Source organism: Macaca mulatta, chromosome 15 (genome assembly GCF_049350105.2).
Source record: "Macaca mulatta isolate MMU2019108-1 chromosome 15, T2T-MMU8v2.0, whole genome shotgun sequence".
Lineage (NCBI taxonomy): Eukaryota > Metazoa > Chordata > Mammalia > Primates > Cercopithecidae > Macaca > Macaca mulatta.
The window spans coordinates 36,095,736-36,121,400 of record NC_133420.1 but is presented as its reverse complement, the minus strand read 5'-3'; the positions used below and the strand labels follow the sequence as shown (position 1 = coordinate 36,121,400).

At 45.6% G+C, this 25,665-nt stretch overlaps 2 protein-coding genes across 5 annotated transcripts in view; one reads left to right on the top strand and one right to left on the bottom strand.

Moving 5' to 3' along the window:
* TTLL11 (tubulin tyrosine ligase like 11) overlaps window positions 1–12,662 on the bottom strand; it is a 272,684-nt gene extending 260,022 nt beyond the window's left edge. For 2 of the 4 annotated variants that reach the window (XM_028834888.2, XM_077968074.1), the window contains exon 1: window positions 11,920–12,547. In XM_028834888.2, coding sequence (XP_028690721.2) covers window positions 11,920–12,387 — 468 coding nt within the window. In that variant the 5' untranslated portion in view covers window positions 12,388–12,547. Of the gene's footprint in view, window positions 1–11,919 lie in introns of all 4 variants that reach the window. The other 2 variants (XM_077968073.1, XM_077968075.1) reach the window with 2 other exon arrangements.
* MORN5 (MORN repeat containing 5) overlaps window positions 1–25,665 on the top strand; it is a 187,889-nt gene that overhangs the window by 71,072 nt on the left and 91,152 nt on the right. The gene's annotated exons all lie outside the window — the stretch shown is intronic.

The window sequence follows — 25,665 nt, the reverse complement described above, 5'->3', positions numbered from 1 at the left end:
TTAAAAATATTTTTTTCCAAATTTTTAAGCAATGTACAAGGATTATTTATATACGTGAGAAATGTGCTTTTTAAATAAAACTAACATCCAGGCTCAAAGCCCAGTCCTGCACTGAAGGACTTATGTAAACACTAACTTCTGATGGTCTTATTTCTAAAGGGGCCAGGAACTCACACTCTCTTCAGAGGAGCAATACAGTACACTAGAATAAGACCTGGCCTACAAGCCAGGAGAGCCAGCCTCTAGATCTAAGCTGTGTGCCTCTTGACACCTCTGAAGGGTGGAAGAGTTGAAAGAGAACAAACACTGATTGCGTACTGACTTTGCCATACATGTTACATATATGATTAACATGGAACAACCCCCTAAGTACCATGATGCCCCATGTGACAGAACTAATACGTGATGGGGATTCAAACCCAAATCTATAGATGCAGGGACATCTGTACAACAGAAATAATAAAATCTACCATACTTACTACACAAAGTCAAAGTCATGTTAGATAAATCTATGTGAAAGTTTCATATAAAATATCCAGTTCCAGGGACATGTAAAACTCTAAGGCTCTCCACACAACCTCTTAATTCACTAGGTATTTTATAGCACCTGAAGGTAGAATTATGTGTTTCTTCTGCCTTCTGAAGCTAACAAGTCAAAAGCAATTAAGGACTGTTTTTAGTGAATGAGAAGAAATTTTTTACTTGTAATGTAGATCATGCAAGGCAAATGATTATTTGGTAGACATTTAAATAACTAACAGTGGGAAATATTTACAATGCATATGAGATAAAAAGTAACCATAATATTTACAAACCAATAAGAAAAAACACAAACAAAACAACCCAAAAGATAAAATGAATAAAAAATAGATTCAGTCATTTCACAGATGAAGCAAGATAAATGACGAACTAACTTATGCAAATAAGTTTAACCTTGTTGACAATCAGAGAAATGTAAATTAAAAGAACACATTTTTACTTGTCAGTCTGACAAAGATACACAAGATGAATAGTATAGAGTATTGGAGCAGATATGCAAAAACACGCAGTCTCAAACACTGCTGAGGGCAATTTGATAGTAACAATCAAAACGTAAAGTACATATGCCCCTTGACCCAACAATTCCTAGGAATTCATTCTACAGAAGTATTTGCACATATACATACTTAAAATGTCTGAAAAGGCCAGGTGCAGTGGCTCACACCTGGAATCCCAACACTTTGGGAGGCCAAGGGAAGCAGATCACTTGAGGTCAGGAGTTCAAGAGCAGCTCAGCCAACATGGTGAAATCCCGTCTTTACTAAAAATACAAAAATTAGCTAGATGTAGTGGCACACGCCTGTAATCCCAGCTACTCTGGAGGCTGAGGCATGAGAATCGCTTGAACCTGGGAGGCAGAGGTTGCAGTGAGCCAAGATAATGCTACTGCACTCCAGCCTGGGTGATGGAGTGAGACTCCATCTCAAAAAAAAAAAAAAATTGTCTGAAGAGTGATGTTTATTGCACCACTCTTTGTAATAGCAAAGAAAACACATACAAACAACATCCATCAATAAATTGTGGTACATCCATAAAATTGACAATTAGGTTGTTAAAATGAAATGAATCTATGTATACTAACAGAGAAAGATGTATATGAGGTACTGATAAAAAAGCAGTTGCCAAACACTATATACACGGTATCACTGCAGCATTTTAAAAAATGAAATATCTGCTAGGTACAGTGGCTCACACCTGTAATCCCAGCACTTTGGGAGGCCGAGGCAGGATAATCACTTGAGCCCAGGAGACTAGCTTGGGCAACATAGCACAATGCTGTCTCTCTACGTTATAAAAATATAAAAAATACAAAAAATTAGCTGGGCATGGTGTGCACCTGTAGTCCCAGCTCCTGGGGGGCAAGGGGAACTGAGGTGGGAGGATGGTTTGAGCCCAGGAGGCAGAGGTTGCAGTGAGCCCAGATTGCGCCACTACACTCCAGCCTGGGCGATGGAGCAAGACCCTCTCTAGAAAGAAAAAATAAAATATGTGTATATTTATATTTATATAAAGCATATATTTGTATCTCTACATATGATATCATGGTGGTAATTAGCACAGTTTACCAAATAGCCTGATTCTCCTCTTTACACCCTCATGGTGGGACCGCGCATCCCCCATCCCTCTGAGGTTAGCCACGGCCATGTAACTTGCTTCAGCGAATCAAATGTGAGCCAAAGTGATGCATCACTTCTGGGTAGACGTTTTAAAAACCAGTGCAAATTCACTACCACATGCTCTTCCGTCCCTCAGTGACTCATGGAAGCAGGTGTCATAATGGGAGACCGCAATCTCAATAACCAAGATGATGAGAGACCCCTGCTCCCCAACACCACCAGCCCCCATTGAACCCATAGCATGGGCAAGAAATAAACTTTGGTTGTATTAAGCCACTGCTATTTCGTGGTTTTTACTACAGCACAGTATAGCCATCCTGATGCATACAAGAATAAGAAAAAAATCTGGGCCAGGCACAGTGGCTCACACCTGTAATCTCAGCACTTTGAGAGGCCAAGACATGCAGATCACAAGGTCAGGAGTTCGAGACCAGCCTGGTTAACATGGTGAAACCTTGTCTCTACTAAAAATACAAAAATTAGCCAGGTGTAGTGGCATGTGCCTATAATCCCAGCTACTTGGGAGACTGAGGCAGAAAAATTGCTTGAACCCGGGAGGCAGAGGTTGCAGTGAGCCAAGATTGCGTCACTGCACTCCAGCCTGGGCAACAGAGCAAGACTCCATCTCGAAAAACAAGAAAAACGTCTGTAAAGATACATATTGGGATTCTGGTGTCACCTCTCAGAAATGGAATTAGAGGGAAAGAGGGAAAGGAAGGAGGATGGGGTAGGTGGTTTGCTTCAGTTTTTACTTTATATGCTTGGGAACTGTATAAATTTTTATAAGCACATATTGTTTCTGGAATTGGAATAAAGTTATTTATACACAATCTAAGATGTCCAAAAAAATGGTCCACTGTTGCTTTTTAAAATTCCAATAGCCCACAGTTCTGACACAATGAGAAATAGAATCTCCCAGTGAGTATAAGGAACAAAATAGGAAAACTGGCCTTCATCAGAGTTCTAGGCAGATGTACTGAGGAACTTATTTGAAAAGCAAAGCTATACCCAGGGAAGACTACACAGGAGATAAACTGCCTATTCTCCCAGCTTCATTAAGGGTGCGAAGGTTTTATTCAGATGACAGAAAAGCATGTGGGAGAGGGAAGGAAGCCACCAGAAATGCCTGCTAGGACTTATAAAGCATTTATAAAAATTACTAGCTAATGGTTCAGAAACACCCAGGGAAACAAACATGCATGCAAATGGCAGCTGGCAATGCACAATTTGATATGAGGAGGAAGGAGAGATCCAAGTCCACCTGGAATAGAGAAAGCTAATCATTCTCTCCAGCAAAACAATAACCTCTGTGGAGGAAACTCAGGGACATGACTCGGCTTCAGAGGAGCAACCACAAGGAAAGGAGGGGTTCAAACCTAATTAGAGGATGGCAAGCTGATCTGCCTGTTCACACCATCCATTTTTCTGTTACAAAATGTAATTAAGATGTCATAGAGATTCACCAGAGGGAAAGCCAAACCAACATGTATTCTTACTTTAAAGTGCCAGGCACTTTCAAGATGTTCTGACTTCATCCTCACAACAACTAGCTAGTATTTTATACTCAGTCTTAGAGATGAGGTAAAGCAACTTGTCAGGGGCACAGAGCCACTACGTGACCCAGGAAATGTGTGTCTTTTCCGCATAGCTGGTGGGTACGTTCATGTAGAATAACATCTGTTTTCCCTGTGAAACCCAAAGTCAAGATACTGATGTCACTCCAACGGCTAAAATGAGTTTCCCGTGGTGATGAATATAATTAACATACCAAGGTATGAGACAGGCCAGGCGAGGTGGCTCACGCCTGTAATCCCACCACTTTGGGAGGCCAAGGCGGGCAGATCATCTGAGGTCAGGAGTTCAAGACCAGCCTGGCCAACATGGTAAAACTCCATCTCTACCAAAAATAGAAAAATTAGCCGGGCATGGTGGCAGGCGCCTGTAGTCCCAGCTACTCAGGAGGCTGAGGGAGGAGAATCGCTTGAACCCAGGAGGCAGAGATGGCAGTGAGCCAAGATCGCCCCACTGCACTCCAACCTGGGCAATGGAGCAAGACTCCATCTCAAACAAACAAACAAACAAAAACCAAAGTATGAGATAGGCACCAGGTCCAGAATGGAGACTTAAAAACATTCAATTAGACTCAGGAAACTTTAAAAGTATAATTGATTTAAAAAGAACAAAAACATGAAATCAGTGTTATTTTTAACATCTTAAACCTAGACTATATCAAGTTGACATTCACCCAAAATGCAACTGTCCCTTACACTGCAGCCATCTGTGAGTGGCTGTGTCATCTGCTGTATCCCCAAGATCCCAAATACAGCCTGGCACAAAGTAGATTTCAAAATATCTATTAGATGAGTCAGATTAGCTGGTCATACCTGCTCTGACTAACCAGTAACCTACATATATGGACTACATTTAATATTAAATTTTCCCCCTGTTTAAGAAAAAATAGATCAAATAACCAATGCCTGCAATTACATGATAGAAAGGAAAGAATCAACACTAACTGAATACCTACAGTGTGCCAAGCACTGGGTTAAGGACATTTACATACATTCCTTCATTTACTCTCACAAAAATTACGTGAGATAGATAGCACTAGCCCATTGCTACAACTGAAGAAACTGAGTCTCAGAGAGGTTCTGTATTTAGTACAGAGTTTCGTCACACAAGCAATCAGAGGCAAGAATTTTAACCCACATCTGTCTGATTTCAAAGCCCATGCCAAGTACAAAACACAACACTTCCCCTTGAGAGAAGGCACTTAAACAGTGGTCGATTACTTTCACAATATGGTCAAGAACAGATTTAAATAAAAAATAAAACGTATGATTGAATTTTTGTCTTAAACTTCTGCTGATACAAAACCATCCAAAACACTACCAAAATTGTGGCACAAATACTGTATGTTTCATAACACAGAAAACAGCCTAACCATTACAACACCTGCTTAAAAACACACGAGCATGATTTTAATTTATAGGAGTTATAGAGCTTGAATGTGAGCCCCTTGAATTTATTGTCTTTTAAAGGATTGTTTAAGGAGTTGGCATGGATTCATGAAGCTATTACCCGGATTGTATGGTTCAAATAACAGTGGTAGTGAATTGTGATTTTTATGTTATGACAAGTTTAATTGCAAAGGAAAAATTCCAATAGATTAGACATTAAAATAACATATCTGTGAAAGGAGAACATTTGATGGAGTAGGGCATACAGTGTTTTTAAATATGGTGCTATTTTTTAAAAAATGGGCAGTAAGCCACAATGGTGATCAAATAGAAAGGGAGGAAAGATTAGACTACCCAATATTTCATTTTATACTCTACCTTCTTCCAGAAGGAATCCGAGACAGAAAGATTCAAATAGCAGGCTCACATTCCACAGAGGAGGAAGGCAACCCGGCTAGTCAAATGGCACAGGAATCACATCTCCCCTGTGGGCAGCAGCAAGACAGGATTTGGAAGGCACAGGCACCAAATGCTCCCTCTGCCAGGCAGGATATATTTCAGTGTGTTTTATTTTAAGTCCTATTTGCATTATTGCTCTCCTGATTCTGACCAACTCCAAGGTCACTTGAGTTATGGTCAAATGAGGAATGGGAAGGTTAAGAAGTAGAGAATCATAAAACACTTAAAAGTGGGTTATGGAACAAAAAAAGACTGTTTGAACCCTTTCTCATTTACTTGCTGTGCCCACCTCAGTTTCTTCTGTTGTTACTTAAGAATAGTAATGATGATACTGATGATAATAGAATAACTCCTTGCCCAATGGTTTTTAGCAAAGGATTAGCAAAGAAGAAGCTATATGATTGAAAACTGGCTACAAGTTCAGGCCCTGGATGGCTCTGCCACTGGTTATCATGTGGCCACAGGCTGGCCCTGTACCAGCCCCTCTCTAAGCCTCAGTTCCCTCATCTGTAAGTTGAAGATGATAATGCAGTCTATTTTAGAGGGTTGTTGCAAGGATTAAATAAATAATGCATAGTAAATACTCAGCACAATTTTTTTTTTTTGAGACAGAGTCTCACTCTGTCACCCCGGCTGAAGTGCAGTGGCGCGATCTCAGCTCACTGCAACCTCCACCTCCCAGGTTCAAGCAATTCTCATGCCTCAGCCTCTCAATACAATTTTTCATGAGCATAAAACAGTACAATGCCTTGCACATAACCCATATTTAATAAACAGTAACTAATATTATATAAATTGTAAGCAGGATGATATAGTAACTGTATACTTGTTCTAAAGAAAGGCTGGGTAAATTTCAGGGAACAATGCCTGATTTGGAGTCTCTGAAACAAAGACTTTATACTGTAACAGATCTCAGGACAGGGGCTTATTCAAACCATCATCAACAAAGGTCCTGCTGTGAAATCTCTGAGACCTCATTCACATTAGCTGGCGACCATGGCACCACTGCATGCATATGCACAGTGTGTATATACCTACATCTCCACGGAGGGCAGCTGACAACAAACGTGGCATCTACTCTCTATGGTGTCTTTCCTCTAAGCTGTTTTTTAACGAGGGTAGCAAAATGACAGAAGAATCCAGGGGGATGGGGAGTCTTCACAGGACAGGAAGAAGACCATACAAATCCATAAACATTGAGCATCTGCTGTGAACCAGAAATCATGCCTTTCTTTCATGGTGCAACTTTAGTGGTGACTCTGTAGACATGATTTTGCTATTTGAGAGTAACTCCAGTCTTGTCTACAAGTTTACAGAGCTAACATCTGTGATTCTTCCCTTTCAGAAACAAATTTAACATTGTGGACACAGTTAAATTAGACCTGGCCAGAACGGGTATGACTGCAAACTGAATCATCTGAGGGCTGGCATGGTTCACTTGGGACTGAAGGAGAGTGGGCAAGGGAGGCTGGGTCTATATATGGCAAGCAATCTGTGATCAAATTCAGTCAGAAGTGCAAGCTTCTTGGCATGGCCTTCAACATGCTCTGTGATCTGGCTCCCTCTTCATTGCTCTCTACTCCCCCACATGCTCCCTAAGTTGCCATCATCCCATCCTGCATATAAAACCTGGTCCATACTGCCTGCCTTGTTGTTTCTACTCTGTATGGAACGTCCTTGACTCACTCACCTCCCAGACCAAACTGTAACTGTCTGTTTGCATTTATTCTTCCTCCTACACCAGAAGCTCCTGGAGGGCAAGGAGTATATCCTGTTCACATCTACATCTGCAACCTCCAGCCCAGCGTTTAACAATAGAGAGCACAGAATTGAAGCCTGGTTTCAAATGGAATGCCTATTTCAAATGCTAGCTCTGTCCCTTACTAGCTGTGTGGCCTTGAGTAAGTTAACCTCTGTGTACTTCAATTTTTTCATCTGTAGAATGGACACAATAAGGCACTTACTTTACTGAGTTGTTGAGAGAATCAAATAATTGTATATGTGTAGCGCACTTAAAATGCACCTGGGCCGGGCGCGGTGGCTCAAGCCTGTAATCCCAGCACTTTGGGAGGCCGAGACGGGCGGATCACGAGGTCAGGAGATCGAGACCATCCTGGCTAACACGGTGAAACCCCGTCTCTACTAAAAAATACAAAAAAGTAGCCGGGTGAGGTGGCGGGCGCCTGTAGTCCCAGCTACTCGGGAGGCTGAGGCAGGAGAATGGTGTAAACCTGGGAGGCGGAGCTTGCAGTGAGCTGAGATCCGGCCACTGCACCCCAGCCTGGGCGGCAGAGCAAGACTCCGTCTCAAAAAACAAACAAAAAAATAAAATAAAATAAAAAAATAAAATAAAATGCACCTGGAACAGAGTAAGAACTAGATAAAGATTTATTATCGTGTTGTTGTTGTTGTTGTTGTTGTTGTTAAATATATGTGGAATAAAGAAAAGTGAAAAAGGAGCCAGGGTGGTGGCTCATGCCTGTAATCCCAGCACTTTGAGAGGCCGAGGCAGGTGGATCACTTGAGGTCAGGAGTTCAAGACCAGTCTGGCCATCATGGTGAAACCCCATCTCTATTAAAAATACAAAAAGCAGCCAGGAATGGTGACATGTGCCTGTAATCTCAGCTACTCTGGAGGCTGAGGCAGGAGAACTGCTTGAACCTGGGAGGCGGAGGTTGCAGTGAGATTGCAGTGAGCCAAGATCGCACCACTGCACTCCAGCCTGGGTGACAGAAGGACACCCTGTCTTAAAAAAAAAAAAAAAAAAAAGTGAAAAAGGAAGGGAGATTGTGTGCCCTGCGGCTGAGCAAACTTCCAAATTCACATGCTGGCTGAGTCCTACACTGCTGAAGTGGACAGTGATATATAGCCCTCCACTATGTACCCATAAAAGGAGACAGCTTTCACTCTGGTTGGTATTCTTATTTCTTACCTGGGCTACCCATCAACTCCCACCAAAGCCAGCCACCTGAGTACTCTCCAACCCCACAGCAACACAGCATGGTATGCAAGAGGTACTGTTGCTCATACCCTTGCACCACAGCCCCCAGTAGGAGTTCTTGCTCCTAGAACGTCAGCGCTGGGAGTTCAAGATGATCTCATCCAATATCACCTTATAACAGATGGGGAAAGGCAGGCATAGGAAAGGTCATGTGTTTGCACTTTGTTAGTACCAGGGATATAAATATATGTTACTTTTCACGCAGTCAACTTTGTAGGAGGTACTAAGAATACTATAATCGTAGTTTAAAGCAGGAAGTAACTTTAAAGTTTAGCTACTCTGGCACTTTTCAACCTCCACATTCTAGGGTGTCAAGATGTGATGTAAGCTCTGTTGCAAATATTCCATAATTCATTCGATGAATATTTATTGAGCACCTAGAATGTGCTGTACATTAGGGACATAAGTCAGATACCACCACCCCTGCCCTCAGGACTTCATGCACTAATGAGGAAGGGTGATAGTAATAATCACAAGCCTAATAGTAGACTAATTGTTGCTTTTTTAATTTTCAGTTTTCTTTTTAGAGACAGGGTCTTGCTCTGTCACCTAGTGACACAATCATAGCTCACTGCATCCTTGAGCTCCTGGACTCAAGTGATCCTCCCACTTCAGCCTCCCAAGTAGCTGGAATTACAGGCATGAGCCACCACACTCAGTGAATTACGTTTTAAAATATACTAGAATCAACATCTCCACCTATATGCCACCTATATGTGCTCTCTGAGCGGGAAAAAAAGGCAGGGTTAGAGGTGGAAGAAGCAGTTACAGGTAGTGCCCTGGAAAAAGCCTACCCCCTGGGGATGACCAGTGCAACAGTCTCACGTAGATTAACATTACCATTATGTGGCTACCAAAGTAGAGAGACTGGAAACCACTGAACTAGCTCTGCCCGCCTCTACTTTACAGATAAGCAAACTGAGGCCTGAAGGGTTTAACTGACTTGCCCTGATAAATGGAAGAACGTTAAAATTCCGTTAATGGCTCACATAGCCTTCCTCCCCCAAACAGGTCCAAATCTCATCGCATGGCACATGATCTGATCCCTGCTCATTTCTGTAGCCCCATCTCTCACCATTCCACCTCCCACGCTATGATCCAGCCATACTGAAAGTCCTGAAAGGTCCTCTGCTTTGCCCATACCACTCCTGCAACCAGAGATCTAAAGTCTATGGCCCCTAAATAACTCTAGTTCATTTTCAGCACTCAGGACTCAGCTCAGGTTCATCTCCTCCAGAAAGCCCTTCCTGGGTGCCCCTCTCTACCTCCTGCAGCATTTCTACTTTCACACAGAAACACTCATCACATAATGTATTCATTCATTCAACAAATATCTATTGAGCAACTTCTATGTGCCAAGCACCTGTGGGTGCAGCAATAAACAAAACAAAGCCCCTGCCCTCATGGAGCTTACATTCTAGTGAGGGAAACAGACAATAAACAGCAATACATAACATAATGCCAGGTAAAGTTTAGTACTATGGAAAAAAAAACTACCAAGGGCTGGAGACTGATGGGAAAGGTATCATCTAAAGAACTGACAAGAGTAAGCCATGCAAATAAATGAAAAAGGAGCATTTCAGGATGCAGCAGCAATGGCCCTGTAATGACCGCAATTATTCCTTTACTTGTGTTTTATTCCCTATTGAACTATAAAGTCCTTGGGCACAAGGGTCACATCTTAAATATGTTTGATTCCCAGGGCCCAGCAAAGAACTTGGCACCTCCACAGTGGACATTTACAGAATGAGTGAATGAACCTGGGCTGGGATGTATGAGTCCATCTGGCCCCATCTCTCCTAGCAAACAAGATCTGGCCTGCTTCATGTCTCTCTCTCCCACAGGGATAAGCTAAGTGGAGGCCCCACTTGGGCCAATCTGCCTAGCCTGACTCCATAGCCTGGTTTTATTAGCTGGATTCTCCCTTCATTAAGACCACGGCACTGACAAGTTGTCCAGTTGTACCTTTTCTAGCCCTCATATCTCTGGCCTGGACCTGGGACCCTGCCTAGAAACCAAGATACTTTAGAACTGAGAGCCTGCCCTTGTTTTTCCCGTTTCCCCAGCATGATATTTCCCCTCTGAATCCCAAGCCCCAAGGCTGGGGGCCCAGACACTTGGCGTCAGACTTCCCCAGTGGCTAACCCCTGTCCACATGGAAGTTGGTTCTGCCTGATCCTTGACTTCCCTCCAAACCAAATGCACTATTTCCTACTGGGACATCAACCCTCTGACTACATCAATCCTTTCTGTGGCCATCACTCTGTATGTTCCAACTTAATGAAACCATTACCATACCAAACCATTACCATAGCCAAGGCACAGGACTAAGTACCGGAGTCCTCTGTTACCTGCAGCAGATCCCTGTCACCACTGGCTGTGTCCACACTCAGCTATCCTTAACCAAACTCCTGACACTCCTGAAAGCACATTAAATACCCTATATGCTGCAAATAAAGTCAAATGGCTTTATCCACTCAGCCAACTGCAATAGACACCTCTATAGTCACTGGTGCTTCATCCCATCCCCTGCCAGTCTAAAATGGGCTCGGGGATGATAACTCATGTCTTCATTCACCCTTTGATTCACCACTTACTGACATCTTCTGTATGCCAAGCCTGGAATATAAAATACGGTGCCTACACTGACGATGATGACAGTGGTAGTGCTGCTGGTGGTGATGATGGTGGAAGAAGTGAGAAAGGAGAGAGTGGTAACATAAGTTACCATTTATTGCAGACTTGTGCTATAAAACACTTAAGCAGTGAGTCTTCTAATGCTAACAAGATGATGAGATAAGTAAAATTGGCCTCACTTTACAGAGAAGGTAATAGGCTAAAGAGGTGAAGCAACTTACTCAAGGTCACACAGCTAAGTAGCAGAGTGTAGTGAGACCCTAGGCCTGTCTGCCTCCAAAATAAAAACTGTTCTTCTGCCCAAGAGTCACACAGCAAGTGCTAAACAAATATAACTTCAATGAAGAAGTGAGAGAGCGGGTCCGAGGCCCCAGGGGCTTACAAGCTGGTGGAGGAGACAGACATACACAGATCTACAAGCAGAGGCAAATGCTGATGGCTGAGACATATAAAGAGCTGCAGGGGAGCCAGAGGAGTGAGTGGCTAACTTGACCTGGAGGGGTCTGGGGGAGCCCTCTTGGAGGAAGTGATTTTGAGTGGGGGGTAGGCCTTGAAGGATGAGCGGTTTGCGGCTGACAAGCAGGCCCGAGCGTGGTGCACCGCAGGAGCTCAGCCCTCGCCCGCCGACCTGACCTGGGCCGTGCCGAGACCTCTGAGGTTGTCCTGTCCACCCCACTGTGCCTACGCGGCCGGGCCGGGCCTCACCTCCTTCCACTTGAGTTGGCGGATGCTGATCTTCAGGGCATCCAAGGAGGTCCTGGCCTTGGAGCTGTCCACGGTGACAGGCCGCTGGGAGCCGTTCTCGCCGGAACCATGGCCTGAGCTCCGCTTGCAGCTTCGGCCCTTGCCCCGGGGCTTCCCGTGAGGGCAGAGGCCCTGCACCGGCTTCGGCTTGGACGGGGGCAGCGTGGGCGGCGGCCGCTGAAGCACCTGGGTGTCCCCCTCCTCGGCCGCGCTGGGCTGCGCCGGGGCCGGGGCCGGGGCCGGGGCCTTGGGCTGCTCCTCCCCTGCCTTGCGCTCCGGTTCCCCGGCCGCGCCCGCGTCCACGCGGACCTGTTCCGCCACCGTCTGCGCTGTGGCCTCGGCCTCAGCTTTGGCCGCCGCTTTGGCCGCAGCCACCGCCTCCGCCTCCCACCGGGCCGCCAGCTCGCTCTCGGAGCTGCCCCGCCGCATGGCGCTCAGGGCTGGCACCAGTGCCAGTGCCGCCGCCGCCGCCGCCGCCGCTCCGCCGCCCCAGCCCGCCACCAAACTGCCGCCGCTGCCGCCGCTGCCACGCTCTCCCCGCCCGAGCCCGTTGCCATGATCGCTCAGGCTCGGGTTGACAGCGGCAGTCACCGCCTCGAGACGGGGTCCGGGAAGGGACAATCGCCGGCAGAGCCCCGGCGACCTCATAGGCGAGGCTGCCCACGTGACCCTGCCAGTCACAGAGGCAGCGGCGGCCATGTTGGAAGAGGGCAAACAGCCGCCAGGACCCGCCCACCCCGCGGATGCGCTGGACTTCTGGGCCGCAGAACTCCGAGTGGCGAGGAGAAGCGGGAGAGCAAATTGAGTCCGCATAGGGCTCCTGAGCCTGGGGACTTGGAGTAAAAACAGCTACCTCAAGCAGGAGGCTCAGTCCCCGCCAATCGCTGGTATAACTCTCGATAGGACGGAGAAGGAGCTCCCCAATGGGACCCTTCTCAGTGCGATGGATGGGAACCTCTTCAGTGCGATGGATGTGACCAGCCCAGGCCCTAGGGGAGCAGAGAGTGTTCCACTGAAGAAACCCTCTGCTGGTCCTTTGAGCGCCCGCAGATAAGAGGGGAGGCACTTTTCCCCGTTCTCAGGGAGCTCCCGATGGGATGAGGAAGCCATGGGCATGGGTAAGCCCCCTACAGATTCCCACTCGAGTTGAGGATATTAACGATTTCTTCGTTTTCTTTTCTTTCTTTTATTTATTTATTTTTTTTAGACAGGGTCTCCCTCTGTCGCCCAGGCTGGAGTGCAGTGGCGCGATTTCGGCTCACTGCAGCAGCCTTAACTTCCAGAGCTCAAGCGATCCTCCCACCCCAACCTCCCGAGTAGCTGGGACTACACGAACGCACCACCATGCCAGACTAGGTTTGCCAGACTAGGTTCTGTGTTTCTCGCAGAAACGTAGTTTCGCCATGTTGCCCAGGCTGTTCTCAAACTCCTGACCTCGGGTGATGGGTCAGCCTCGGCTTCCCAAAGTGCTAGGATTACAAGTGGAACCACCGCGTCCAACCTGACTGCTTTCTCTTTTCTTTCTTTCCTTTTTTTTTTTTTTTGTTGTTGTTGTTTTTGTTTGTTTTTGTTTTGTTGTTGTTGTTGTTGTTACAGAGTTTCGCTCTCGTCGCCCAGGCTGGGATGCAATGGTGCGATCTCTGCTCACTGCAGCCTCTGCCTCCCGAGTTCAAGCGATTCTCTGGCCTCAGCCTCCTGAGTAGCTGGGATTGCAGGAGCCAGCCACCACGCCCAGCTAATTTTTGTATTTTTAGTTGAGACGGGGTTTCACCATCTTAGCCAGGCTGGTCTCGAACTCCTGACCTCAGATGATCCACCTGCCTCAACCTCCCAAAGTGCTGAGATTACAAGCGTGAGCCATCAAGTTCAGCCTGATTGCTTTTTCTTCTATCACTTTTTTTATTGTGGTAAAATATACATAACAAAATTTGCCATTTTAGTGTACATTTCAGTGGCATTCTGTACACTCACATTGTTGTGCAACCAGCACCACTATGGGTCTCCGGAACTCTTTTATCTTCCCAAACTGAAACTTTGTGTCTGTGAAACAATAAGTCTGGATTCCCTTCTGCCCTAGTCCCTGGGAAACACTATTCTACTTTCTGACTATGAATTTGACTATTCCTGGCCCCTCATATAAGTGGAATCATGTAGTATTTGTCTGGCTTATTTCACATAGCATAATGTCCTCAAGGTTCCTCCATGTTGTAGCATGAGTCAGAATTTCACTCATTTTTAAGACTGAATAATATTTCATCGTGTGCATTCACCACCTTGTTTTTATCCATTCATCTGTCAATGGACATTTAGGTTGTTTCCACCTTTTGGCTATTGTGAAGAATGTCGGTTCCAATTGATATACAAATACCTGTTTGAGCTCCTGCTTTCCATTTTTGGGAGTTGCCATCATTTTAAAGCTAAACCAAGGAGAAAGCTCTCCCCTCCCGCCTGAGGGAGCCACATTTGTTTTTTTAGGAAGTGGGGTTGAGAAGGTGTAACAGCACTCCAGACTGACCAGAGCGGCCAGGACTGCACACAGGGGAACTTTGCCTCGCTCGGCACTATAGGGTGAAAGAAGCACAGAAGTTGTCAAGGAACGTGGCCCCTCTTCCTCTCTCATCTCTCCAGGTGTCTTGTTTCTTTGCTTTAGTCCAGGGGTTTCACTTGCTGAATAAACTGCCTTGAAATGTCCTAGTCATAAACTTAAGAGGTCCAAACCTCCTTTTTAGCAGCAGAGGGCGCTCGCATCTGTTCCCTTCATGACTTTATTTCAGAGTTTCTGTAAGTATGGTCGTCTGGGCACTTGCATGGGAGCAACCTGGGGTGTTTATTTAAAATGCAGGCTCCTGGACCCCACCCCCAGAGACTTTGATGCAGCACATCTGGGTAGACCTGGGAATCTGCATGTTAAGTTAGCTCCTCCGCTGATTCTAAGGCAGCGGAGGCAAGAACCACTCATGGAGTCTGTTTCAAGTCCTCTGGAAATACTTGGAGCTGTCCGTGGTACTAGTAAGAAGGCCTCACTGTCCCCCCATCTCTCTCCACGAACCTACCCCCCAGATCCTGTCCCTCCTCCTGGTGTCCCTGATCTCAGCAAGTGGCACCACCTTCATTCAGTCATCCATGCTTGAAATTTGCTCTTATCCCTCTCCCTGGCCTGCTAAAGCCAGTCTATCGCCAAGTATTAGAGGTTTTATATTGAGATCTCGCTTTCTGGGCCAAGTGCGTTGTCCCACGCCTGTAATTCCAGCACTTTGGGAGGCCGAGACAGGAGAATCACTTGAGGCCAGGAGTTTCAGACCAGCCTGGCTAACATGGTGAAACCCCATCTCTACTGAAAATACAAAGAAGGCCAGGCGCGGTGGCTCACGCCTGCAATCCCAGCACTTTGGGAGACCGAGGCAGGCGGATCACGAGGTCAGGAGATTGAGATCATCCTGGCTAACACAGTGAAACCCCGTCTCTACTAAAAAATACAAAAAATTAGCCGGGCGTGGTGGCGGGCACCTGTAGGCCCAGCTACTGGGGAGGCTGAGGCAGGAGAATGGCGTGAACCTGGGAGGCGGAGCTGCAGTGAGCCGAGATCGCACCACTGCACTCCAGCCTGGGAGACATAGCTAGACTCCGTATCAGAAAAAAAAAAAAAAAAAAAAAAAAAAATTAGCTGGGCAGGATGGTGTGTGCCTGTAATCCCAGCTACTCAGGAGGCTGAGGCACAAAACTCATGAACCCAGGAGGCAGAGGCTGCAGTGAACAGAGATCACGCCACTGCATGCTTAGGCAACAGAGCAAGACTCAAGAGAGAGAGAGAAAGAGAGAGAGAGAGAAAGAGAGAGAGAGAGAGAAAGCTCCTCTTTCTTATCTATCTCTATCATCACTGCCCCAATTCTGGCTTCTACTGTTAGCCTGCCTCCAGTCTCTGCCGCACACCCACCCATTCTCCACCCCAGACCTGCCACTCTCCTGCTTAGAAACCTCCCCTGGTTTGTGACCATCTACAGAGAAAGTCCAAGAACATTGATTGTCCTAAGAGGCCCTTCCTGATTACAATTTCTGAAATCATCCCCCCTCTCCCTGCCTCTATGCCTTTGTAAACACTGTTCTTTCTGTCTGGACTTCCCTTCTTCCTGTCTCTTCTTAGACAAACTTTTCCCAGTGCTCCAGGCAGAAATAGTTACTCTTTGTGCTCTTCTATTCACACCCATAATTATCCACAACTCTCAACCCTGGTCTGTCTGTCACACTATCTAGAAATCATCTCAGCCTCCACCATTAGTCTGGGCAAGAACAAATCTTGTCTGATTCATCTCTGTATCCCCATCTCCTGGGTCTTGAACACAGTGGCCCTTGCTTTGTTCATGGTAGTATGAACAAAGTAGTATGGATGTATTAATGAATGAGTCATTTTCAGCCTCATATGTCAAATCTGTAAGGACAATCCCATATAGAAATATTCATTTTGGCTTCACATCCTGAGACCTCTTCTGCTTCAGGGCCTTTGCACATGCCCTTCCCGCTGCCTTTCCTTAGATCTCTGGCTACTGCTCCTTCAGCATTCAGTATAAATGATACATCTGCACAGATACCTCTGATCTCTCTATCTAAGTCAGACTTATTCAGATGAAATAATTATGCAAGAGAGGAAAATAGGAAGTATCATGAGGGAATATATGATTAAGTGCCAATGAGGCAAAGAGTAAAAAATAAAATTCATCCAGTAGCTCAAGAAATAGATAATTTACTGTGAATTAGAAAGCCAGACCAGGCTTCCTATAAGAGAGAGACTATAAACTGAGTATTCGAGGTGGAATAGGAATCAGGTCAATAGAAAGTTAGGCGGGGTAGTCATTGCAGAACTATGGATAAGGCTGCTGCAGTCATGCAAGGGACCTTGTGGTCATTGAAATCCAATGGGTGCAAAGCCTCACCCATCAAGGCTTTGTCCATGGGATGGGGGTGCTTTTGCCCATTGACTTAAAGACTCCCAGGGCTCATGGAGGCCCTGTACTGAGAGGGAAGGTGAGGAAAAGGTGAAGCAAGATTTAAGAAGGGGATAATCATCTACTTCTTCAAGGGGGCAGGAAGCAGACTGGACCGGTTGAAACACAAGCCTTGGAGGAAGGGAGAAAAGAAAGGAAACAAGGCCCACTTGAGCCCGACTGTCAGGTCTTTGAATACCATGGCATCCTTGACTTCTTGGGAAATTCTAACGTGTTAGTGGAAAATCCAAACCCACACGAGACTCCTCCAAGAAAAGCTTCGGCTGTGTCTGCTAAGAAGTAAAAGCAGGTTGGATTTCAGGACTAGGATTACTTCCAAAAAATACACAAATGTGAAAATAAAGTTCTCTGGGAGTTCTCTCCTTTTCCTTCCCAGCACTCAGTATAGTTTACAGTTGGAGTGTTACTTGTTTGTTTAGTTGTTATAGCCTGTCTTGCCAGCCAGGGTCTGGGTACCAGAATATAAAGGGTGCATTGTTCTTGTTGACCACAATATCCCAGCGCCTAGTTCAGTGCCTGGCAGAGAGTAGGCATTCTGGAACTGTTTCTTGAATGAATGAATGAATGAATGAATGAATGAATGAATGAATGAAAAATTAGACTGCCCAGATATTCAACAATTAAAAAATGGTTAAGTGAATTACAGCAAATGCTGTCAATGACAGCTTCAACCGCTTAGGAAAATGTTGATGATGTAACATTAAGGGAACTGGTGCAAGCACTGCAATTACAATGCTTAAAAAATGCTCTGCGTAAACAGGGCCTGAAAGAATATAGAGACAAATGAGAACAGCTGTGGTGCTGGAGACATGCGATCTTGCTTAAAAATTTCCACTCAGTTTTGCCAAACCGTAACAACCTTGTGGCTTTTCATATCCTTGAACCCTGAAATCAGTCTCATTTCTAGACATTGCTGATAAGAGTCGGAAAGACAAAGCTTTAGGTAGTAATCTGTTACTGGTGAGTAACCTCTCTGCGACAGGCACTGTCCTAAGCATTTTGCATACATCATGTCATTTAATCTGTAAAACAGCTCTGGGATGGGTCCCATTGTTAATCACATTTTACAGATGGTGAAGGAAATTGCTACTACTCTGAGAAGAGAAGGCACTTGCCCAAGTCACAGCTAGTAAAGGCAAAGACAGGATTCAAACTCACAGTCGTCTGACACCAGCACCAGGTCCCGACACCCACACTCATTTCCACACCAAGCCTTTGTCCACAAAAATACTCAACATACATTTAAACATCAGCGAGTTTAATCCTCAGCTCTGTGAAAATTATATGCAGAGAAAAACACTGGAGACAAATATGCCAAAATATTAACAGTGGTTATTCTGGGTGATGGAATTAAGGGTGACTTATTTTCTTCCTTATTCTTTTCTATAATTTCCACATTTTCTACAATGAGTATGCATTGCTTTGATAACTGGAAAATCAATGTACTTTTAAATTAAAATTTTACCTTAGTTGTTGTTATTTCTCAATGCTCAGAGCGTTCTTTCTGTAATAGAAGTCTGACCATGTCAGTCCTCTGTTTAAAACCCTCCTGGGGACCCCTGAAGCTATGGGAAGGAGCTTGTTTTGTTTTTGTTTTTGAGACAGGGTCTCACTCTGTTGCCTAGGCTGGAGTGCAGTGGCACGATCTCCACTTACTGCAACCTCTGCCTTCTGGGTTCAAGCGATTCTCATGCCTCAGTCTCCCGAATGGCTGGGACTATAGGCGCTCACCAACACATGGGCTAATTTTTGTACTTTTAGTAGAGACAGGGTTTCGCCATGTTGGCCAGGTTGGTCTCAAACTCCTGACCTCAAATGATCCACCCATCTCGACCTCCCAAAGCACTAGGATTACAGGCTTGAGGTACTGCGCCCAGCCGGAAAGGGGCTGGTTTTGACACTGACCTCACCATGTCTTTATCACTCCCATCTCATCCACATCCCAGCACCTTGTCTCTTTCCCCCAGATGGACTTGCTGTAAAATGAACTTTTACAGTTGTCAAAGTCAATTGACTTTTTAAATTTTTAAATGGACGTTAACAGCTGTAAAAGTCCGTTTTACAGCAAATCCATTTGTGGCGAGAGACAAAAGAAACAAACAGTCTGGGAGAGAGGGGCGTGGGCAACTTTTACCCCAGTTGACTGTTTCTGCCCTGTTAGTATCTGGGGTCGCCACCAGGTGGCGCCTGAGGTCCAGTTTTAAGAAGAAGAAGGCTGAAGCGCATCTGAATCGCGAGCTCTGCCTAGCTCAGCTTGCGATTTTTGCACCTCTAGACTTTTGCCACTATTGCTCCCACTGCCTGGTGCACCCTCCCTCGCAGGTCACCTGGCCCAATCCGCTCAGTTTATCCTTCAGGCCCAGCTACAAAATCTCCTTTTCTTAGGGTATGGCTGAGCTCCCGGGGGCACCCAGTTCCTGGAAGGGGGCGTGGCCGATCTTAATGAATGAGCAAAAGGCGTCATGTTCAGTTTCAGGTTAACTTTTTCTCTAATAGGTTGTTTCTTTCTTATTGTCAATAGTAGCCATTGTTCATGGAGCACATCTGTATGTCAAGCCTCGTTGTGTATTTAGACATTTAATTGAGCGTTATTTTCCCCACAGCACAGTTTAGCCTGGGGGCTGAGCATGAGTTCTGAAGCTGACAGCCTGGGTTCAAGTCTCATCTCTCCGGCTTCCTGGCTGATTATACTTAGATAGGTTACCTGGCTTTTCTGTGATTCTCTCCTCACTGTGAAAAGGTGAAAATGATAGTACCTACCTCCCAGTGTTCCTGTTACTTTGAGGATTAAGTTAGCCACCACATGGAAAAGCATTTAGAACAGAAATGGCAGGCACATATCAAACCCTCAAGTAACCTGTTGATCTCTGTTAGACCTCTATGTTCCTCTTGGCTTTATGATTCTCTAGAAAGCAGTGCCATCCCCTCCTCTTGGATCTGCTTGTATGACCTCTCCACCCCATGCTAGGCTGCATTTCCCCGTCCCCACAGACCAGGAGTTCCTGGAGGACTGGGCTGTGGTTCATTCAGTCCCCTGGGCCCGCAGCACAGAGTAAATTGCACTTACGGAATTGGATTATGAATTATTTAGCCTGGGCATTGTTGCCTTAGGTTTTACAGTTCTGTATCTACAGGTATGTCAAGGGGTATAGGGGTGAAAGAGGAAATTACCAAAACAGAGTTTTGACATTTTTATTGAAGGATAATATACGCACAGAAAAGTTCGATGGATTTTCATAAACTGAAAAGACCCATGAAACCAACACCCAGATCAAAAATCAGAACATCCCCAGCACCCTGGAAGCCCCACCCTAGGGTAATTGCTTTCCTGACTTCTAATAGCATGGATTAGTTTTGTTTAAAATAAGATACATTTTAACTGATTCCCTTGCGCCACTGCACTCCAGCCTGGGCAACAGAGGGAGACTAAAAAAAAAGACACATTTTAACTGATTCCAAGTTTTAAGAACCCACACCATACATTATCTGCTTGGGTGGAGAGGCATAAGGCCAGAGGCTATTTTCAAACACAACAGCAGACAGTGGGACCCGCAATGACCAAAAAGCCCACTGGGGTGGGGCCCTGCTTCATGGCTTGCAACATGCCACATGATGTCTGTACACTGAGTACCCCTTTCCACTTCTGCACACCTATGTGTCCATTCTGTGTGTGGAAGTCAAGGAAGGATGTCCCAGAGGAGGGGAGAGGGACAAAAGCAGGGCACCTAGTAGAACCGATCACTCAGGGAAAGGCCCTGACAGGTGCACTAGGGCCTGGGTGACAAAGTGAGACCCTGTCTCAAAAACAAAAACCAAACAAGCTCCTTCCCATAGCTTCAGGGGTCCCCAGGAGGGTTTTAAGCAGAGGACTGACATGGTCAGATTTGTATTTCAGAAATAACAGTCTGCACATTGAGAAATAAAAGCAAGTTAACATTTATTGTTCTAAACCCTTTGCATGGATTATCGAGTTTATGGCTCACAGCAGCTGAGGAGGTAGACAGCATTGGTCTCCCCCATTTTATAGATCGGGAAGCGGTACAAGGAAAGTAAGTGGGTGCCCAAAGTCACTCAGCTGGAAGTTTTGGAGCTCATACGCCAACCCGGGCCCAGAGGCTGACCCTTAGCTTTATTCTGCCTTGGAAGAGGGCTCAGGGGCAGGATCAGGGTGAGGAGACCAGTGAGGAGTCTACTGCAGTTAAGCAGCCCAGGGGTGGTGGGTGGGGGCTGTGGGAAGGGGACCACGATGGGAGGGAACTGGGGTCCTTCCTGCTGCTCAGGCACATCAGCATTGCCCTTTCCTCAGGCACCAGGAACTTGGCCAGGGCTCCCCTCTCACCAACCTAATTTCAGAGACTCCCAGTTTCCTCCTCTTCCCTCCTCATTGTCCCCAAAAGACTCATCCTTTCAATGCTTTCACTTTGCCAAGGAAGACGCTTGGGAGAGGGCAGTAAGTCTGGGGTCCCACAGTCCTGGTCTCTGCCCTGGGGCTCCTCGACTTCAGGAAAGGGTCTCTGGAAGCACTGGGGAGCCTGCCCCCCTCTAGTTATCATCATGAGGGTGAGTGGGGGTGATCCCAGCTTCCTTCCCCCTGGGCCTCTTCCTCCAGGGCATCCCTCTCCCTGGGAGATTAGCTTGAAGCTGCCATCAGCCTCGAGGCTGGCACCCCCTTGTCTTGGGGGGAAGAATGGCCACTAGAAGACCTCCAGACTAGCAACACCTCACGTGGAGCCCTTGCCCTGGGAAGCCTCCTGGAGAAGGCTGATAAAAGACAGAGGTACCTTTGGGCAGCCACACCTGGCACCTGGCGGACAGACATACCTGAGGGGCAAGCCAGAGGGAAGTGAAAATAGCTTTAGGGAGAAATTAGAGCTGCAGTTGGAGGCCTAATTTTGTCTGCTCTGAGAAAGAACCCTAGGAAAGAAAGGAAGAGAGAGAGGAGTGGCAGGAGGGAAAGATGGAGGGAAGGAAGAAACTTACATTTGCTTAACACTTCCAGTATATTGGGAACTTGATATAAACAAACCTTCACTGCAAGATTATAAGCCTCCATAGTGTAGAGAAGGAATCAGCAAACTTTTTCTGTAAGGACCATATAATAAATATCTTAGGCTTTGTAGGTTCTGTCACAACCACCGAAGTCTGCCATTATCGTGAGAAACCAGCTACAGACACCATGTAAATAAATGAGCTAGCATGGCTGTGTTCCAAACTTTATTTACAAAAACAAGCACGAAGCTTGGTGCAGTGGCTCAGGCATGTAATCCCAGCACTTTGGGAGGCCAAGGTGGGAGGATCATCTGAGGTCAGGAGTTTGAGACCAGCCTGACCAACATCAAGAAGCCCTGTCTCTACTAAAAGTACAAAATTAGCTGGGTGTGGTGGCTCATGCCTGTAATCCCAGCTACTTGGGAGGCTGAGGCAAGAGAATCACTTGAACTCGGGAGGCGGAGATTGCAGTGAGCCAAGATCGTGCCATTGCACTGTAGCCTGGGCAACAAGAGCAAAACCATCTCAAAATAAATAAATAAGCAGGAAAGATCCTCAATATCATTCACCATCAAGGAAATGCAAATCAAAACCACAGTGAGATACTGCTTCCCATCTACTAGGATAGTTAGAATCAAAAAGACAGTAAGTGTGAGGTTGGAGAGAAATTGCAGCTCTCATACTGCTGGTGGAAATGCAAAATGGTGCTTTGTTAACAGTCTGGCAGTGCCTCAAATGGTTAAACATAGAGTTACTATATGACCCAGTGACTCCACTCCCAGGTGGAATGAGAATCCAAGGAAAGTGAAAACGTGTGTCCACACAAAAACATGTACATAGATATGCATAGCAGCACTATGTATAATAGCCCAGAAGTGGAAACAATCCAAATGTCATCAAGTGATAAATGGATAAATAAAATGTGTTACAGCCATTCAATTACATATTATTTAGCAATAAGAAGGAATGAAGTAGGCCAGGTGCAGTGGCTCACGTCTTTAATCCCAGCACTTTGGGAGGCCGAGGCAGGTGGATCACCTGAGGTCAGGAGTTCCAGACCAGCCTGGCCAACATGGCGAAACCCCATCTCTACCGAAAATACAAAAATTAGCTGGGCATGGTGGTGTGCACCTATAGTCCCAGCTACTCCAGAAGGTGAGGCAGGAGAATCACTTGAATCCAGGGGTCAGAGGTTGCAGTGAACCGAGATAGTACCACTGCACTCCAGCTCGGACAAGACAGTGAGACTCTGTCTCAAAAAAATAAAAATAAAAAGGAATGAAATAATAGATAATGTAAGAAATTTATCAGTATATAATGATACTAATTTCCAAATTGAACAAGCCCGTTGTGTATCCAGCCCAGAAAATAGAATAGGTGCATGCCAAGCCACATCATGTTAAATTTTGGTACACTGAGAAAGATAAAATCCTAAATATATCCAGAGAAAGAAAGTAGGAGGGACAGTGAAAACACAAGGAATGGGAAACAGAATGACATGAGATTTCTCCACAACACAGAATCTAGAAGATAGTAGAACAGTGCCTTCAAAATTATAAGTCAAGCGATGGAGAATTCTATACCCAACCAAACTATCAAGTATGAAAGTAGAATAATATTTTCAGACATTCTAGGCCTCAAAAATTTATACTCAAAGTACACTTTTGAGGAACAACTGAGAATGTGCTCCCCCAAAATGAGGGAGTAAAATGAGAAAGAGGAAGACTTGGGATTCAGAAAGTAAGATTTATAGCAAACATGGAAATTGTTTTTAAAAAGGAATAAAGTGCTGATACATGAACCTTGAAAACATTATGCTAAATGAAAGGACGTCAGACACATAAGACCACACATTGTATGATTCCATTCATATAAAATGTCCAGAATTGACAAATCTACACAGAGAAAGTAGATTAGTGGTTTTCTAGGGATGGGGGACATGGGGAAAACGGAGAGATGGTTAAGAGGTACAGGGTTGGCCAGGCGCGGTGGCTCACACCTGTAATCTGAGCATTTTGGGAGGCCGTGGGCAGATCACGAAGTCAGTAGATCAAGACCATTCTGGCCAACATGGTGAAACTCATTCTCTACTAAAAAAAAAAATACAAAAAATTAGCCAGGCGTGGCAGTGGGCACCTGCAGTCCCAGCTACTGGGGAGGCTGAGGCAGGAGAATGGGGTGAACCTGGGAGGCAGAGGTTGCAGTGAGCCGAGATCGCGCCACTGCACTCCAGCCTGGGTGACAGAGCGAGACTCTATTTCAAAAAAAAAAAAAAAAGAGGTATAGGGTTTCCTTTTCAGGATAATGAAAATAGATCATGGTGGTGGATACACAGTCTTGAATATACTAAAAACCACTGAATTGTACATTTAAAGACATGAATTGTATAGTATGTGAATTATATCTCAATAATGCTTTTGGAAAAAGATCAGGCACTGGGGCACATTTGATCCACCCACCAAAGTTTGCTGACCCCCAATGTGGAGTAGTCAGACTGCCTGGGTTGGAATCTATGCTCTTCTTTACAACCCTGGGCAAGTTGTATAACTTCTCTGTCCCCTGCTTTCCTCATCTAAAAAGTGGAGTGGGGCCAGGTGTGTGGTGGCTCACACCTGTAATCCCAGCACTTTGGGAGGCCAAGGTGGGAGATTCACTTGAGCCCGGGGTTCAAGACCAGCCTGGGCAACATAAGGAGGCCTCGTCTTTTAAAAATGTTGTTAATGAAAATTAAAATTGGAGTGATAACAATAATATCTCAGAATTATGTTGTGCAAAGTAAGTGAGTTGAAATATGCATGGAGCCTGCACAAAAATGCTCTACAAATGCTGGTGATTACTATGGTTTCCATTTTAGAACTGAGGAAACTGAGGCTGAGACAAAGGAAGGCTTTTATTCAGCCACACAGTGAGTAAGTGACAGATTTGAAGTTCAAGCCTCAGTCTGTCCAGTGCTAAGTCTGTGTTTTTTCCATTCCACCATTCTATTATACTGTCACCTCCTGGCCATGTCCTAACTCACTGAGAGACTCTGGCATGGCCCTGCATCCTCTGGCCTTTCATTTCCTCCATGCCAAATGAAGAGTTTGGCACAGATGTCCCTTGTATTAGTCTGTTTTCAGACTGCTAGAAAGAACTGCCTAAGACTGAGTAATTTATAAAGGAAAGAGGTTTAATTGACTCACAGTTCAGCATGGCTGAGGAGGTCTCAGGAAACTTACAATCACGGCGGAAGGCAGAGGGAAAGCAAGCACCTTCTTCACAAGGTGGCAGGAAGGAGAATGAACGTGGGAGGAACTACCAAATACTTATAAAACCATCAGATCTCGTGAGAACTCACTCTCATGAGAACAGCACGGGGGAACCACTCCCATGATTCAATTATCTCCACCTGATCTCTCCCTTGACATGTGGGGATTACGGGGATTACAATTCAAGATGAGATTTTTGGTGGGAATACAGCCAAACCGTATCACCCCTTAAGAGCTCTGTTATGTATGACATTTTACAAATTGGTAAAGAAGATGATATGGAAATGCCATGTCTTTGGCCAGGCTCCATGCACCAGGCATTCCTGTGCCATCACCACTAAGCCTAGGGGATGATTTCCCGTCTCCCTCACTGGACTGTCACACCAGCCATCAGAAGAAGAGGAGATGCACCATACTCTACCTACAGGTAACAGAATAAAGGCCAGGCTTGTGCAGCAGTAAGCTGGAAA